This window comes from Candida oxycetoniae (genome assembly GCF_023343755.2).
Source record: "Candida oxycetoniae strain CBS 10844 chromosome Unknown scaffold1, whole genome shotgun sequence".
Taxonomy (NCBI): Eukaryota; Fungi; Ascomycota; class Pichiomycetes; order Serinales; family Debaryomycetaceae; genus Lodderomyces; species Lodderomyces oxycetoniae.
The window spans coordinates 307,255-321,539 of NW_026055370.1; the positions used below are offsets into that span (position 1 = coordinate 307,255).

Consider the following 14,285-nt stretch of genomic DNA (forward strand, 5'->3'; position numbering starts at 1 on the left):
CAATCTCATTGGTATAAAATTTTTTTTTTCTCTCTCTCCACCAGCTCTTAGATGCGTATATCGAAAGTATGCTTGAGGATTAAGAACAAGAGAATGAATAAATAAAAGAATAACTTTTTCTATATGGGCCACCAATCTGGTGTAACAACTTTCAATCCAATTGGCTCACTGGGAACTTCTGGTGACGGTGGTTCTAACTTGAAAAATTTGCATTTGTTAACGTCACTTATTGTAAGTAGAGCAAGCCCCAAATCTTCCCTTACTGCTAATATTTTCCCACTAGAATTTTTCCTTTTCCGCACGGGTCTTGAGGAGGGGAAGGAGGAAGAAGAAGAAGAAGAAGAAGAAGAAGAAGTAGAAATAGAAGAAGTAGAAACAGATGCAAACGGTGATGGTGTTAACTCGGGAAATGGCGGTGTCTTTTCTGATTCTGTAGTATTGTTTAATGGTGTGATTTTAAACTTGGATAACGATGAAATTGGTATATTATTGAGCTCTATTGGTGTTCCTGCTGATGCCACCTCGATCTCCTTTTTATGATCAAGTTCATTAGTTAGTTTGAAAAATTTCACCGGGTATATCCGTTTCCTAATGATTCCGTTGTTATAAGTTCTAATAGTTAGCTCTTGTCCCACATAACACCCTTTATCAAGCGACAACCCATTGACATAGTCCAAATTACATTCAAATGGAAGAAGACTCTCGTCTTTAGCTGCATCATTAGTCTCAAACAATCCATTTTCGAATCTTCTTTTGGTAACTTCAGCCTCGGTTATTACATTGATATTGAACTGCTTTTTAAAAGACGCTGAGAATAACTCATCTATATTAATGCTACTGCTTCCATCCTCATTCTTAATGCTACTGCTTCCATCCTCATTCTTAATGCTACTGCTTCCATCCTCATTCTTAATGCTACTGCTTCCATCCTCATTCTTAATGCTACTGCTTCCATCCTCATTCTTCAGTGTAACCAACTTATTAGTAACAAATTTAAATCCTAAATTAGGGATCCTATTATCCACGGCAAAACCTAGTATATTCTTTGCATAATGTCTATTAAAGATAACCTGGTTTTGTATAAATGAATTGGCACTTTGTAGAGCATTAACGGGATCCAGGCATTGGAAATATTGCAGTTGCACATTCTCTAGCCATCTATCAAACGTATCAAAATCATTATAGTAATAATACGAATGCAATTGCAAGTCAGGTAGTACCTTGACTTTAGCACTCAATTTGTGTAATTTCAACATCATCATCACTCTACTCAAATTATCCTCATCTATCTCCAATAAATACCCCGGCTCCTTCATCGTCTCAAGAAACATTTCTCGAAAATTATGAAAGGGGAACGCATACAAATATAAATCAGTGAAAACCCTTCCCTTGGAGTTTAGAATCATCGAATATATCCCATCTCTACCAATATTAATACTATGGTCAGGATCATATATATCCTCATGCATTAGTCCATAGTTAGTATTGATATCTATTATATCTTGAAGATCCGCAAGCCTCATTTCATCCGAATCCGATATTGTATGTTGTTTTTTTTTGACTACATTGGGTAACAATCGGGAAGTTAGTAAACCATTGAGAAACTTGGTAGCATCCGGTCCTCGTATCAGTATTAGACTCTTCAGTAATCGAGCAAATCCTGCTTGCGGAAACCCCATTTTGCTACAAGAGAGATATGCAATCAAGAAAACTATAGCATGTATATCTTTAGTAAGCAATAAAAAAAAAATTGCGAAATGAAAAATTTCAGAGATGAGTTGAGAAGTTAGGGGGTAGAGAAAAAAAGGGGTAAAGTTAAGGGGCTTTTTTCGACTGCATAACGAAAACCTATTGGGGACCAAGTTAAAAGTCATATTGATATATATATGTAAATAAATAAAAAGGATAAATAAGTAAATAAAAAGGATAAATAAGTAAATAAATAAGTAAATAAATAAACTGGAAGGGGGGGGAGCTTTGTTGTACACATTGTCTAATGATAGTTAGTTATATCGAGTCTTCTTCCAATCGAGCTTTTACCAATAAATGGCAGGATGTTTAACACTTCTTGTTGTTCTTGAACAAGAGTTTCTTCTGGTGTGGTAGTCCAAGAACAAGGTGGGGTTTGTATATGAATGTTATCCTCGCCGTGTAACAACTTGTCTCTAATACGTTCATTCAAGGATAATTTATGTTTGATATCATTCATCTTTGGCAAGTTTGTTAATGATTGACGTCTTGAACTAAGGACACTTGACACTTGGGAATGGTGCTGACTATTGATGTGTGATGATACGTTACTTCTTGCTAATTCCTCAGCAAATCTCAAATCTACATTACCATATTCAAAGTATCCATAACCACCCATCAATTCATAATCATCTTCTTCAGCTTCATCATCGTTTTCACTACTACTAGAATTCTTTCTTTTGGTGGTGCTGCTGCCACCATCAACTTTAATATCACCACCATTAACATTATTAGCGCCACCACTACCATTTTGTTTGACTTCAATCATAGAGTCGGTTTTCGCTCCGAGTGCTAATTGAATTGGATGTTTGGTGGTTGGTGTATCCAAAGAAGTAGTACTTAATTCATGCTCTATTCTCAATTTCTGAACCTCTAATTTTCTTTGTTGAGAATCACTAACAAATAAACCAATACTTGAAGATCTTGACCTCATATTGATTTTCAAATCATGTACCACACGATGGAAAGTATCCAAAAACCGGTCGTTTTGCCTATGCTTTGAACAAATAGTCATCTTGACTTTATCATTATGGATTATATAAGCAATACCAAAGCCTCGGTCAATTGCAGGAGGAATCCCAAATAATCTCAACGCAGGGTTACCACAATTTGAAATTAATAGCTCTGGCCTCGATAATGTTTCAACACAATAACTAAACAACAAGGGTAAGCTTATACTATTGCCAGCAAAATCAGGAATTGGTTGCAAGTGAGGATTGATTGCGTTCAACCTTCTGGCTGCCTCGGGTTTATTCAATATTTGGATAATAGACATAAAGTGTCTCTCAAACCCTTTTCCAATCATTGCATCACGATACTGTTTGCAATGAAGTTCACAACACTTTCTGAACAAATCAAACTTTTCATTTGCATCGGCACTCGTAATATACAATTTACACAATGTTGCAATCGCCTCATTTTGTACTGGGATCAACTCAGTTCTGGCATCTTTAAATTTTCTAGTTGTGATAGGTTCCAAAGTATTAACCATTCTACCATATAATGAATAATTTGTAATTTGAAGACATATTTGCAAAATGGAGTCAACAGATAATCCGAATTTCTTGGCAAGACTAGTTTGCAATTTAATAGTGTGAGTTTTGTAATCGTGTTGATTAATAAGATCGGCCAAGTGGGTTTCAGAAAGATGAATAATATGTTGCAACTCCTTGGTGATGGTAAATGGAATCAAAAATGGTTCCGGTTTGTAGTCTCCCACGGGTGCATAAGTAACATTTGTATCAAACGAAGTATATTCGGAGCCATTTATGTTTTTGGCAAGCTTCAAAACAGAATCAGTGTAAATATCGCTAATGAATCTCAAGATGGCTGTACTATCCATAGTCAAAGATTCCCAAACGATACCAGTTACGGAGTTCTTAGCAACCACCAACTGCAATTTATCATACCATCTCGAAGTACAGGTACCAATTTGGACATTCATATCTGATAACACAGAAGTACCATGAGATATTACCGAAGTTTTCTCTTGATCAGTTTGTGGTGAATTTGAATCGAAAATCAACACAAACAATGCATCATCAATCATTTTCATTTGTTGACTATTTGAGTTTTCCAATTCAAATCTTGCAGCTTTCCAGCCTTTTAAATTTTGACTTGTAATTGAACCTACAGCATTATTGATGGATTCAACTGCATCAACAAGCTCTGCTTCTTCAATGATTCTCTCGAAAATATCAGCCAACTCGTGATCATGGAAAAGAATCTTGTGTTTTGATTTGGTTTCTTGATATTCTTCTTGAGTATACTTGGTGATAACTTCCAATTTGTAAAATTGGTTATTAGCAATAATAATGATATGTCTTGATTCATTTATATCGCTGTATTTTCTCATAGTAACATCTGAGCTATTACCTTTGAAATCGGGAACTCTAGAAGTTCCAAATAAGTTCCGATAACAGGACATAGTCAAGGGAACTTTATTTTTTGGCGTAAAATCGGGTCTTAAAGTTCCATTTCTCAAGGTAACGATAAATTTCAACGAAGAGTTGACCAAGTTAGCAGCTCTTTCAGCTTGGTTGGGTGGATGGATAGTCTTTGAATAAGGGTCATCTTCTAGGATAAGATACGGGTTTTTCGGCAAAATATCAGATTTACTAACACTGTAAATAGCTGGGGTCATGTGGTTATTAACGACATGAAGATAATTATTGTGTTCCATATGGTTTTCGGCAATAGCAACAAGATGCAGTTGAATTAGCTGGATCAACTTGTTATCCAAAAATTCACTAGCCTCTCTTAATAGCTCCTCATACTCTTCACCACTAATGATTGGTTTTAAAGCAGCTAGAGTTTGCTGAACAGTTGAAGCTAAGGATGGTACTGGCAAATTTGGTAAAAATGTTTCATTTTCAAACGTACAATACCTTTGCAAACTACTCATCTTATACAAAAGCTACTTACTACTTGTTCTTCTTGTCTTATTAGGTTACTACTTAACTATCTTGTCTTGTTAGGTTACTACTTATCTGACTTAACTGTCTTGTTTTATTAGGTCACTACTTGACCTTCTCTTCTTACTAGGTTACTACTCCACTATCTCTTCTTCTTATTAGGGTATTCTTCACCCATTTATATGACGCTTTTGTCCCTTTTTATATGCAAGTTTTTTTTTGTGGGGTTAATTAATAAATCTCGCAGGATATATGGTAGCGTTTACCCGTGGGTGACACAAATGAGATCATCTCTTAAAAAAAACTCCGAGCTTAAACGGCAGGGCTGAGGGATGATTTGGTCACGTGATTGAAATAGGGAGTTATTTTTTTATTTTTTTTTATTTTATTTTATTTTTTGGTGAGACTTGTTGTAGAGGGTTGAGTAAGAGAGTAGCAACAACCCCATGACTCTGAAATAGTAGGCTACAAGGATTTAGGCTACAAGGGGGTTTAGTATTGTAATGTAGGCTACAAGGGTTAGTGTTGTAATGTGGGCTACAAGGGTTAGTGTTGTAATGTGGGCTACAAGGGTTAGTGTTGTAATGTGGGCTACAAGGGGGTTTAGTATTGTAATGTAGGCTACAAGGGTTAGTGTTGTAATGTGGGCTACAAGGGTTAGTGTTGTAATGTAGACTACAAGGCGGTTTAGTGTTGTAATGTAAGCTACAAGGGTTTCAGTGTTGTAGTGGTGGTGGAGCTATAATAGCTTACTTCTGTAATACTTTATACTATAATAACAAGGTTTACCAAATTTTGATTATTATTATTATTATTCTGTCGTGACACTTCCGCCTGTCAATTATCATGTAATCGCTTATGTAATCGCGTGCGTGATATGCACGTGCCTTCGATTGAGAGTAAAATAAGGAAATAGTTTCCGCATCTTTGTCACACAAAAAAAAAAGGTTTAGTATTTATAGTACCGGTTATATCGACAGATATATTATTTAGTATATTGAAATTAACCAGATCTTGGCACTAATTTCTTTGATGGTTTGAGAATCAATAGTTGGCTTATGCGTAGGGTGGTTTTATCCAATAAAAAGATTACCAAACAATCACCATGCAAAAACTGAAAACATACCTTTCTGCTTGTACATCCTTTTGAAATCTTCTCTTTTAGAAGCAAAATCAAAAAAAAAACTCTCCTCTGTTAAGCCTTGGAGCAAGCAAACCCGTGTGTTGTCACGATTATTCAAGATGGAAAAAAATCAGTCTATAAAGAAACAAGATAATCAGTAAAGAAACAAGATAATCAGTAAAGTAACAAGATAACCAGTAAAGAAACAAGCTAGTCTGTAAAGTAACAAGCTAGTCTGTAAATAAGCTAGTCTGTAAATAAGCTAGTCAGTGTGCTCCACTATCTCGCTCTGCTCGATAGTGTCGCTCGCTAGTCTCGCTTTGCTTCGGGTAATTGAAATTATATCAAGTCACCCGTCGTTTAAAGCGCGGAAAAAAAATCAAATTTGATGCCATTGACAAACAAATTTCAATATTTCTTATTGTCATCAAAAACAAAAAGCTTATCTTAAAAAGCAATTTATTGCATTGATATTTGTCTTTTTAAATTAGATCCACCATTTTTAGTTTACTCTTTGCATCTAATATTATAAATTGTTCAAAATGTAAATACCAATCTTCTCTTACTTGTTTTGGATTCATCCTAAATTCTTGAAAGGAAAATGTTATCTACAATGGTTTCCCCCATTGTTTTCCTATTTTCCTTCTTTTTCCTCCTCCTCCTCCCCCTGCCAGTCTTTTCCAAAAAAGTGTTTATCGACAATGATGGTCTTACAGCACCAACGGTGCTTTTCCTATTGAAATCAGGTTGGGAAATCGTAGGCATCTCAGGAAGTTTCGGCTCATCCTCATTAGTTGATTCTATGGGCACCATACATGATGTATTAACAACCTATAATCTCACATCGTGTATTCCCCTTTATAAAGGGGCAGCACAACCATTACTACGTACCAAGGAGACTTTTCAAATTTGGCAAGACTTATTCGGCTCCTTAGTTTGGCAAGGCGCATTTACACAAGGATACGAAGATATTTATTCTTGGTCAAATTTCACTTATGACGAGTCGAAAATGGCTGCTGTGGCATTGATAGATGCCGTGAAGGCAAACAAGGATACAGATCCAATTTACATATACGCAGCAGGAATGATGACTACTATAGCACAAGCACTCTCCCTATATCCCAGTTTAGTTAATGAAACTAGTGGATTATATGTCATGGGGGGTTATTTCGACACCCAGTATGCAGCAGCCACTGGCACGCCTATTGTCAACGATATAAACACAGATATCAACTTGATACAAGATCCAGAAGCTGCACAAATTGTGTTTACTTCAAAGTGGAAGAAATTGGTGTTTGGAGCAAATGTAACCAATTATTTGGTACCGAGTCAGCACTTGTACAATAGAATCTTGGAAAAAGCCGGCAATAGATCAGTTTCTGAGATATCCAAGATCCCATATTTCAAGCAGTTGAGTAATTTACTAGTTACTGGCAATTATTCACAAAATACTGAACAAGAAACATTACCATTTTGGGATGATGTTGTATCCGCCTTTTTGGCATATCCCGATTTGATTCAAAGTGAAACCAGTCTCAATGTTGCTGTTGATACTCAATTCTATTCCCCATTCTATGGTTCTTTGAGAATATGGGGCGAAGAATATGCTCCTCGTGGCGTGAGAACCGGTAATGCCACAGTTGTCAACAAGATCAATGACTCTTTTTTCTATGATTTATTGATTGATGTATACTTTGAGGATTTTACCCAATATTGTCATAATGGGGTAATTTCTCCATATTACTTTTAGCTTGACATTATTAGACTATTAGACTATCGAGCAGAGCGATATCGACACTATCGAGCAGAGCGAGATAGTGGAGCACACTGACTAGCTTGTTCCCTTAGTGTAGCCTATCGAACTATCGAGCAAAGCGAGATAGTCTATATCTATAGACTGTTCCCTTAGTGTAACAAGCTAGTCAGTAAAGTAACAAGCTAGTAAGTGTGCTCCACTATCTCGCTCTGCTCTATAGTGTCAATCTCGCTTTGCTCGATAGTCTATAGAGAGAAGAGAGAGTTGATATAGACTATCTCGCTTTGCTCGATAGTCTATTGCTCGATAGTCTATGAGTTTTTCTCCGCTTTATAAATTTGTAATCAGTAAATTTCAAGTCGCGCGAATTACTCGCCACAAGAGATGAGCATGTTGACTTGAAGACTCGCACAACTCGGACTCGCGGTAAAGTTGAACAAATATTCATTTCTTTAGATTGTATCAAAGGTACGAAGCACTCTACAGGACGAGACTTAAATGAGTGGAATAGCTCTCAAGATAACGTCTCTTGTAATACGAACCGTTTCCAAGCCGATATCTAAGGCGATAACCGAAAGAGCCAGAGCAAACGAATCCTTTCGAAGGCATTGTATTTCCTTTGCCAATGCTCTACATAGAACAGATGTTAAGTTGCGAATGAACTTATTGGGCGAAAAGAAAATACGTGTTAGACCATTAAACGACCATAAAGCAATTGAACAAGGTGCTACATTCATTTCGGAATTTTTCCTCTTTAGTGTTGCAGGATCGTTGATTTTTTATGAGGCATATAGGAGTAGGAAGAAAGCTGCAGATCAAAGAGAAGCATTGGCTGATGATATTGCTGTTTTGCAAAGCGAAATCGAGTATATCAAGGCAAAGTTGGGTAGTATCAATATAAAATTGGATGATTATAAGGTACCTCAAGAGTATAAGCCGAAATATATCAAAATCAATACCAATGAAGATACACATAAGGAGAAGTCAACTGCGCCAACCGAACAAACTGCGCCAACAGCGCCAACGCAAACTGCACAAACCGGGGAAAATGCGCAAGCTACACCAACAGCGCCAACGCAAACTGCACAAACCGGGGGAAACGCGCAAGCTACACCAACAGCGCCAACCCTGTAAACAGCCAACCCTGTAAATAGACAACTAGAAAAAAAAAACAGTTTGAAATACCAAAATTTATTTATATAATACAGATTATAAAGAATTCCATCACCCCATTACACCACAACAACACAACACCAACACCACAGCAACACAACAACAACAACAACAACACCAACGGCTTAGGACAGCACTTTTTACCCACCTACTTTTTCACTATTTCTGATTTTTCTTCTTTTCAACCTTCAACAACAAGGCCTTGTTAATATGTGGCAAAACACCACCATATGCAATAGTAGCCTTGATCAAATTATCCAACTCCTCGTCTCCTCGAATAGCCAATTGCAAATGTCTCGGAGTTATTCTCTTTACTTTCAAGTCCTTGGCTGCATTTCCTGCTAATTCCAATACCTCTGCTGTCAAATATTCCAATACTGCAGTCAAATAAATTGCTGCTTTAGATCCAACTCTAATCTTGTTCTGAGCACTCTTTTTTAAATATCTCTTGACTCTTCCTACGGGGAATTGTAAGCCTGCTCTCGCAGAATGCGATGTCGATGACTTGGCTATCTCCGAGGACTTACCCTTACCCCCATGTACTTTTCCTTTTCCTGACATTCTTTTTTCAATTTAGTTTTCCTCTGTTGTGGTTATGAAAAAAGGAAAAACAAAATATAAACAAAAAGGAAAAAAATCAAAATCATTTTTTCAAATTTCTTTCACCAGAAAAAATGACAATGTTTGGATAATTTACACGACCAGTAACAGACCCCAGACAGCCCTCCCCCCTAAGATGGAGAGCTCTTCTAATGTGGTGTTTGTTGTTTTAATAGTTCAGCTGTTGATAATGCTAAACGACCCTAAGCTTGAAATCATTTCCTCTACTTCGGATCTTGATTTTTGCAACTCCGTACAGATAGAGTCAAAGTGCTGAAATCCCAACAACATCTTTATCAAAAAAATCATTTCTTCTTCTTTTTCAGTCATTTCTACCTCATTTTCGCTTCCTTGTCGTTGAGTCTCTTCAATTTCATAGTTTCTCTGTGACAATGAAATTTTTGCTTGCTGCGGCTTATTTTTATTTTCCTTCTTCTTCTTCTTCTTCTTCTTCTCCTCCTCCAACTCCTCCTCGTCGTCTTCCTCGTCGTCTTCCTCGTCGTCTTCCTCTTCCTCTGAGTCTTCACTTTCATCTTCAATAATAACATCATCAAGCATCCTCGTTGACTCGTATTTCGGTTCTTCTTCGTTGGGATAAGTAAAACTGACTCTTCTTCTTACAATGTCGTTCTTTGACATGTGCTCATGAACCGTGGATTTCAATGGTCTGTCATTTGTTGCACTAGCCATTTTTTTCTCTGCCTTTTTCCTCTTTAGATTATCCAAAAATTGCTGGGATTGTAAAACTTCACCGCTTTCAATTGCTCGTGTTATTGAGTTTAGTATAGGGTATGAATAAACTCGATAAATGATCCCTCTTAAAATACCGAAATTTATAAATCGTCGAATATCAATATTTGTCAATAAATTCTTATGCTGTAGATACCATTCTTTTATAGTTTGACCTTGGTTCAATGAACGGTAAAGAAAAAATAAATTGGTCTTTGCGGGCACTTTGACATTGGGATATTGAATGGCAAATGCATAAGGGAAATTGGACAAGGAAGTGCTTTGTTCGGAATAGGGGGACATAGACGATGATCCTAGTCTTTTATGGAAAAAGCTTGGTGAGGAGTTCTTAGAGTCCGCCATCGGGTTTGGTGATGATGATGAAAACATGAATGATGACCTCATACTAGAATCGACTTTCTCATCAGTTACAACATACGCCTGGCACTGCTCCGCCATCTTACCATCTGCTTTTAAGAAATCCCCAATAGTGTTTGTGGGTGCATAAATGTTGCTAAATTGGAAAATATCAATAATCTTAATACATTTATAGTGCATCAAATGCTGAATACACTGTTTAGTAATCAAATAGTCGGCATCAGCCAACTCACTTATTCTCTTTACAGAATTGAGTCCGTCGATAAACGGCAATATCTTAACCATCGTAGGATCCCAATTGACATCAACTAACGATCGAAGTTTAACGGTGGCGATGGGAACTTGGTAAGCTTTAAGATTAACTGGAGGAGGCAAGATCGGGAACAATTTAATATCAACAGAGTTTGAACTGTCCAAGGGTATACAGCATTCAGAATAATTGTTCAAGTCTTGATAAATCTGTTGAATCAAGGATTCAATAGATGATAATGAGATCTGCTTTGTCCTTGCATGACCCGGAACGTTCACAGTCACATTGCCTCGAAGAATTTGCTCTCCTATACAATCATCATCTTTATACATTCGCAAAAAGTCAATATTCTGATTCAATGTGTTTTCCTCAACTCCAAGTTGGCCGTTTTTGAAAAATGAGTTCTTTTTATCCAATTTGCTCAATACAAAGTTTTGTTCCTCTAAAACTTGAAACATTTGTCCTAATCTTTTGATAGCAGGTTCATAAGGCTTGACATCTCCAATATCATACGAAAAAACAAAACAAAAATTAAAACTAAATGAGTTTCTAGCATATTTCTCATTACTCATGTGAACAGGATAGCCAACAAGTTTCAATTTATCAATCTTGAAAGATATTAGCTGATTGCATAATTGAGCTTTTGGAATAACAAAGTTTTTCACAGTATCGAATTTGAATAATCCTTGAAAATTATTTTCACCATTTCCTTCACCATCACCACCAAATTCACAATCACCTTCTCCATCTTCTTGGCTTGTTGTTGAAGTTGTTGAGATTAAATCTTTTGGAAATTGATGTACTATTTTTGTCCCCTCGGTAGGATGAAACACCGCATAGAATATGCTGATGATGGGAATAAATCCATCTGACATCCCATACTTCTTAGTATAAGAGAATAAAGTGCTCTAAAAGAAATAAGGAGAGAGAGAAAAAAGTCATTGAAAATTTATTGCAACATTTGGTAGCAGTAGAATGTCTCTTGACCATCTCAATGTGGACAAAGCCACTGGCGAAGAATTAGTTGGTGACAACTGCTCAATTTGCAATAGAAACTAATAGTATACACCTTATTCTCTAAAACTCAAATTGAACAATGTTATAGTTTTCAGTCTTTTAACACATTTTCCAAGAGCTTGGAGCAACAAAGCTAATGAGAAAAGCAAAAAAAAAAAAGATTCGTTACAGGAACATTAATCTTGGTTTAGTTCATGCATACCTTGTCTTAAACAACTATTTAGTTAGTTCTAGGTATTTTTGATAGTCTTTGCTTTCTAAATTGCGCAATCGAGCGAAGCGAGGTAGTGGAGCAGCACTTACTAGCTTGCTATAACACTATCGAGCCACACTATCGAGCCACACTATCGAGCGAAGCGAGATAGTGGAGCGGTACTTACTAGCTTGCTATAACACTATCGAGCGAAGCGAGATAGTGGAGCGGTACTTACTAGCTTGCTATAACCCTATCGAGCGAAGCGAGATATTGGAGCAGCACTGACTTTATTATTATGTGACACTATCTCGCTTTCCTCGATAGTGGGGCAGCACTGACTTTATTATTATGTGACACTATCTCGCTTTGCTCGATAGTGGAGCAGCACTGACAAGTGACACTATCTCGCTCTGCTCGATAGTTCACAAAACCTATTGGTTTTAGCCAAATCTGCTTCTATCGATTTCACTGTAATTTTCTTAGTTGCAGTATAATTTTCCCTAGCTGCTACAATAATAATTTTACCTACTGATACTAAATCACCGTTGAAACAAAAAAAAGTATCCAAAGCAAGTAGCTCAAATGAGCTGTTATGTTTCCATCAAGCCAGTTTTGAATCAACAAAAATCATCTGCCATGTTAATAGGTTGTATCACTTTGCGAAAATCTTTGTTCCCATTTTACTCTTTGTTTTAACTTGATTATTAGCCAATTTATCACCAAAAAACTTGAGATCAACCGCAAATCTTATTTCCATTCCAATCATGTTGAAAACAATGATTACCGCAATATCATTGTTGTGAATGTATTTTTTATCACTCTGTGGCATAAATATTAACATATTCTTGATTTTCTAACTACAACGTTTAAAAACAACATACAACATGATTATAAATGCGGGTTTGTGTAATCGCCCCTGTCAACCAAAAATATGAATTGTGGCTAATTAACTAAACACCTTTAATTTCAGTTCCCACAACACTATTGACACTATCGAGTAAAGCGAGATAGTGGAGCAGTATTGACTACACTGACTACACCGACGCTAGCGAGTAAAGCGAGATAGTGGAGCAGCACTGACTAGCTTGTTACAACACAGCACTGACTAGCTCGTACGACACTGACTAGCTTGTTACACTGACTAGCTTTTTAAAACATTTAGTAGTTTGTTACAACACTGTCTCGCCCTGCTCGACAGTGTTGGTCAGACTTAATAAGAAACGTGAAATAAACTAAAGAATTGAGCTGAGTTTTTTGTAATTACCTATAAGTTCTATCATCAAGAGAAGAATACATGGTTGTTACACCAATCATGTTACACCCTCCAGCTTCTTCTTTTCGTTTTTTTTTGTGGAATCTGATAAGATGCAATAGTGTTATTGTGCGAATACTACATTCTCCTTTAGTAACAAACAGAATATTGTTTTAATTTGCGTACTCGTCGTCGTCGTCGTCATACGATTCAAACTTGTAACACAATCACAAAAGAATCAGTTTTTTTTTGCAACAACTGATTGTTCCTAAACAAAAGTACCAATATCAAAGTCACGGGTTTTACACACGGGTTTGATTGCTAGTTCATATTAGTGTCAGTGTAGCCAGTGTCACTCCGCTCGATAGTGTAGTCAGTGTAGTCAGTGTAGCCAGTGTCACTCCGCTCGATAGTGTAGACATAGAAAACAAAGGAAAGCTTTCAGATAAATTGGTAATACACCAAATAGCACAAAATCTACCGATTCAAATCATTTCTCAACAAATTGTATTTGGGAGTTGCATGCACCAATACTGGACGCATGAAGAAACATTTTTACCTGCATTGCCCTGCATGATAATGTCAGATTTGAGATTCGCGAAGTAAGACGTTGCAGATACAGAAAAGAGGATACAAGAGCAGTAAGAGAGAGAGAGAGAGAGGGGGGGGGGGGGGGGGGGGAAAAAAAAAAGGAAAAAAAAGGAAGTAGGTAGAGAGTAAAGGGGGGGGGGGGGGGAAGGAGGATTACATAATGGAAAAGAAAAAGGAAAAGAGTGTGTTTATTAATCCTTTGCTTTCTTTTAGTTTCTTAGTGGTCCTTTCCGTGCGAAGGCCAAGATGGTGTGTTGAAACATTTATACATTTTGGGAAATCAAAAACAGACAACCAAAAGACTGTCTTCTTCTTTTGGCTTTGATTTGAATGCAACTTGGAAATGTCAAAAAGAAACTGTAATCAAACTAGGCGCACTATTAAGGCGGGCTTTCATTGAAAAAAAAAAAATTCAAGAAAAAATAAAAGTTAAAAGTTAAGATTTTATATGATGAGATTTAAAATTTAATATAATGAGATTTTGAGAAAGATGAGGATGAATCCGTAGTAAAGAGAAAAAGTTGTTTCCATGACATTCTATTTATGAAAGCAAAGT

The 14,285-nt window shown here is 36.6% G+C and overlaps 6 protein-coding genes across 6 annotated transcripts; 2 read left to right on the forward strand and 4 right to left on the reverse strand. All coding sequences in view use genetic code 12, as the record gives it.

The window, feature by feature from the left end:
- Nucleotides 1–119: 119 nt before the first annotated feature.
- Nucleotides 120–1,679, reverse strand: KGF56_001605 (uncharacterized protein; the record flags this gene model as incomplete). Its single annotated transcript, XM_049322746.1, has 1 exon — nt 120–1,679. The coding sequence occupies one exon, from the start codon at nt 1,677–1,679 to the stop codon at nt 120–122; it is 1,560 nt and encodes a 519-aa protein (XP_049181332.1).
- Nucleotides 1,680–1,993: 314 nt separating this feature from the next.
- Nucleotides 1,994–4,654, reverse strand: CTN3 (carnitine O-acetyltransferase; the record flags this gene model as incomplete). The annotated part of the gene is made up of 1 exon (XM_049322747.1): nt 1,994–4,654. The coding sequence occupies one exon, from the start codon at nt 4,652–4,654 to the stop codon at nt 1,994–1,996; it is 2,661 nt and encodes an 886-aa protein (XP_049181333.1).
- A 1,935-nt stretch (nt 4,655–6,589) lies between these two features.
- Nucleotides 6,590–7,537, forward strand: KGF56_001607 (uncharacterized protein; the record flags this gene model as incomplete). The annotated part of the gene is made up of 1 exon (XM_049322748.1): nt 6,590–7,537. The coding sequence occupies one exon, from the start codon at nt 6,590–6,592 to the stop codon at nt 7,535–7,537; it is 948 nt and encodes a 315-aa protein (XP_049181334.1).
- Nucleotides 7,538–8,041: 504 nt separating this feature from the next.
- KGF56_001608 (uncharacterized protein) lies at nt 8,042–8,677 on the forward strand (the record flags this gene model as incomplete). Its single annotated transcript, XM_049322749.1, has 1 exon — nt 8,042–8,677. The coding sequence occupies one exon, from the start codon at nt 8,042–8,044 to the stop codon at nt 8,675–8,677; it is 636 nt and encodes a 211-aa protein (XP_049181335.1).
- A 198-nt stretch (nt 8,678–8,875) lies between these two features.
- On the reverse strand, nt 8,876–9,277 carry HTA3 (histone H2AZ; the record flags this gene model as incomplete). The annotated part of the gene is made up of 1 exon (XM_049322750.1): nt 8,876–9,277. One exon carries the CDS (start codon nt 9,275–9,277, stop codon nt 8,876–8,878), a length of 402 nt encoding a protein of 133 aa, XP_049181336.1.
- A 216-nt stretch (nt 9,278–9,493) lies between these two features.
- NPR2 (nitrogen permease regulating protein) lies at nt 9,494–11,548 on the reverse strand (the record flags this gene model as incomplete). Its single annotated transcript, XM_049322752.1, has 1 exon — nt 9,494–11,548. One exon carries the CDS (start codon nt 11,546–11,548, stop codon nt 9,494–9,496), a length of 2,055 nt encoding a protein of 684 aa, XP_049181337.1.
- Nucleotides 11,549–14,285: the final 2,737 nt, after the last annotated feature.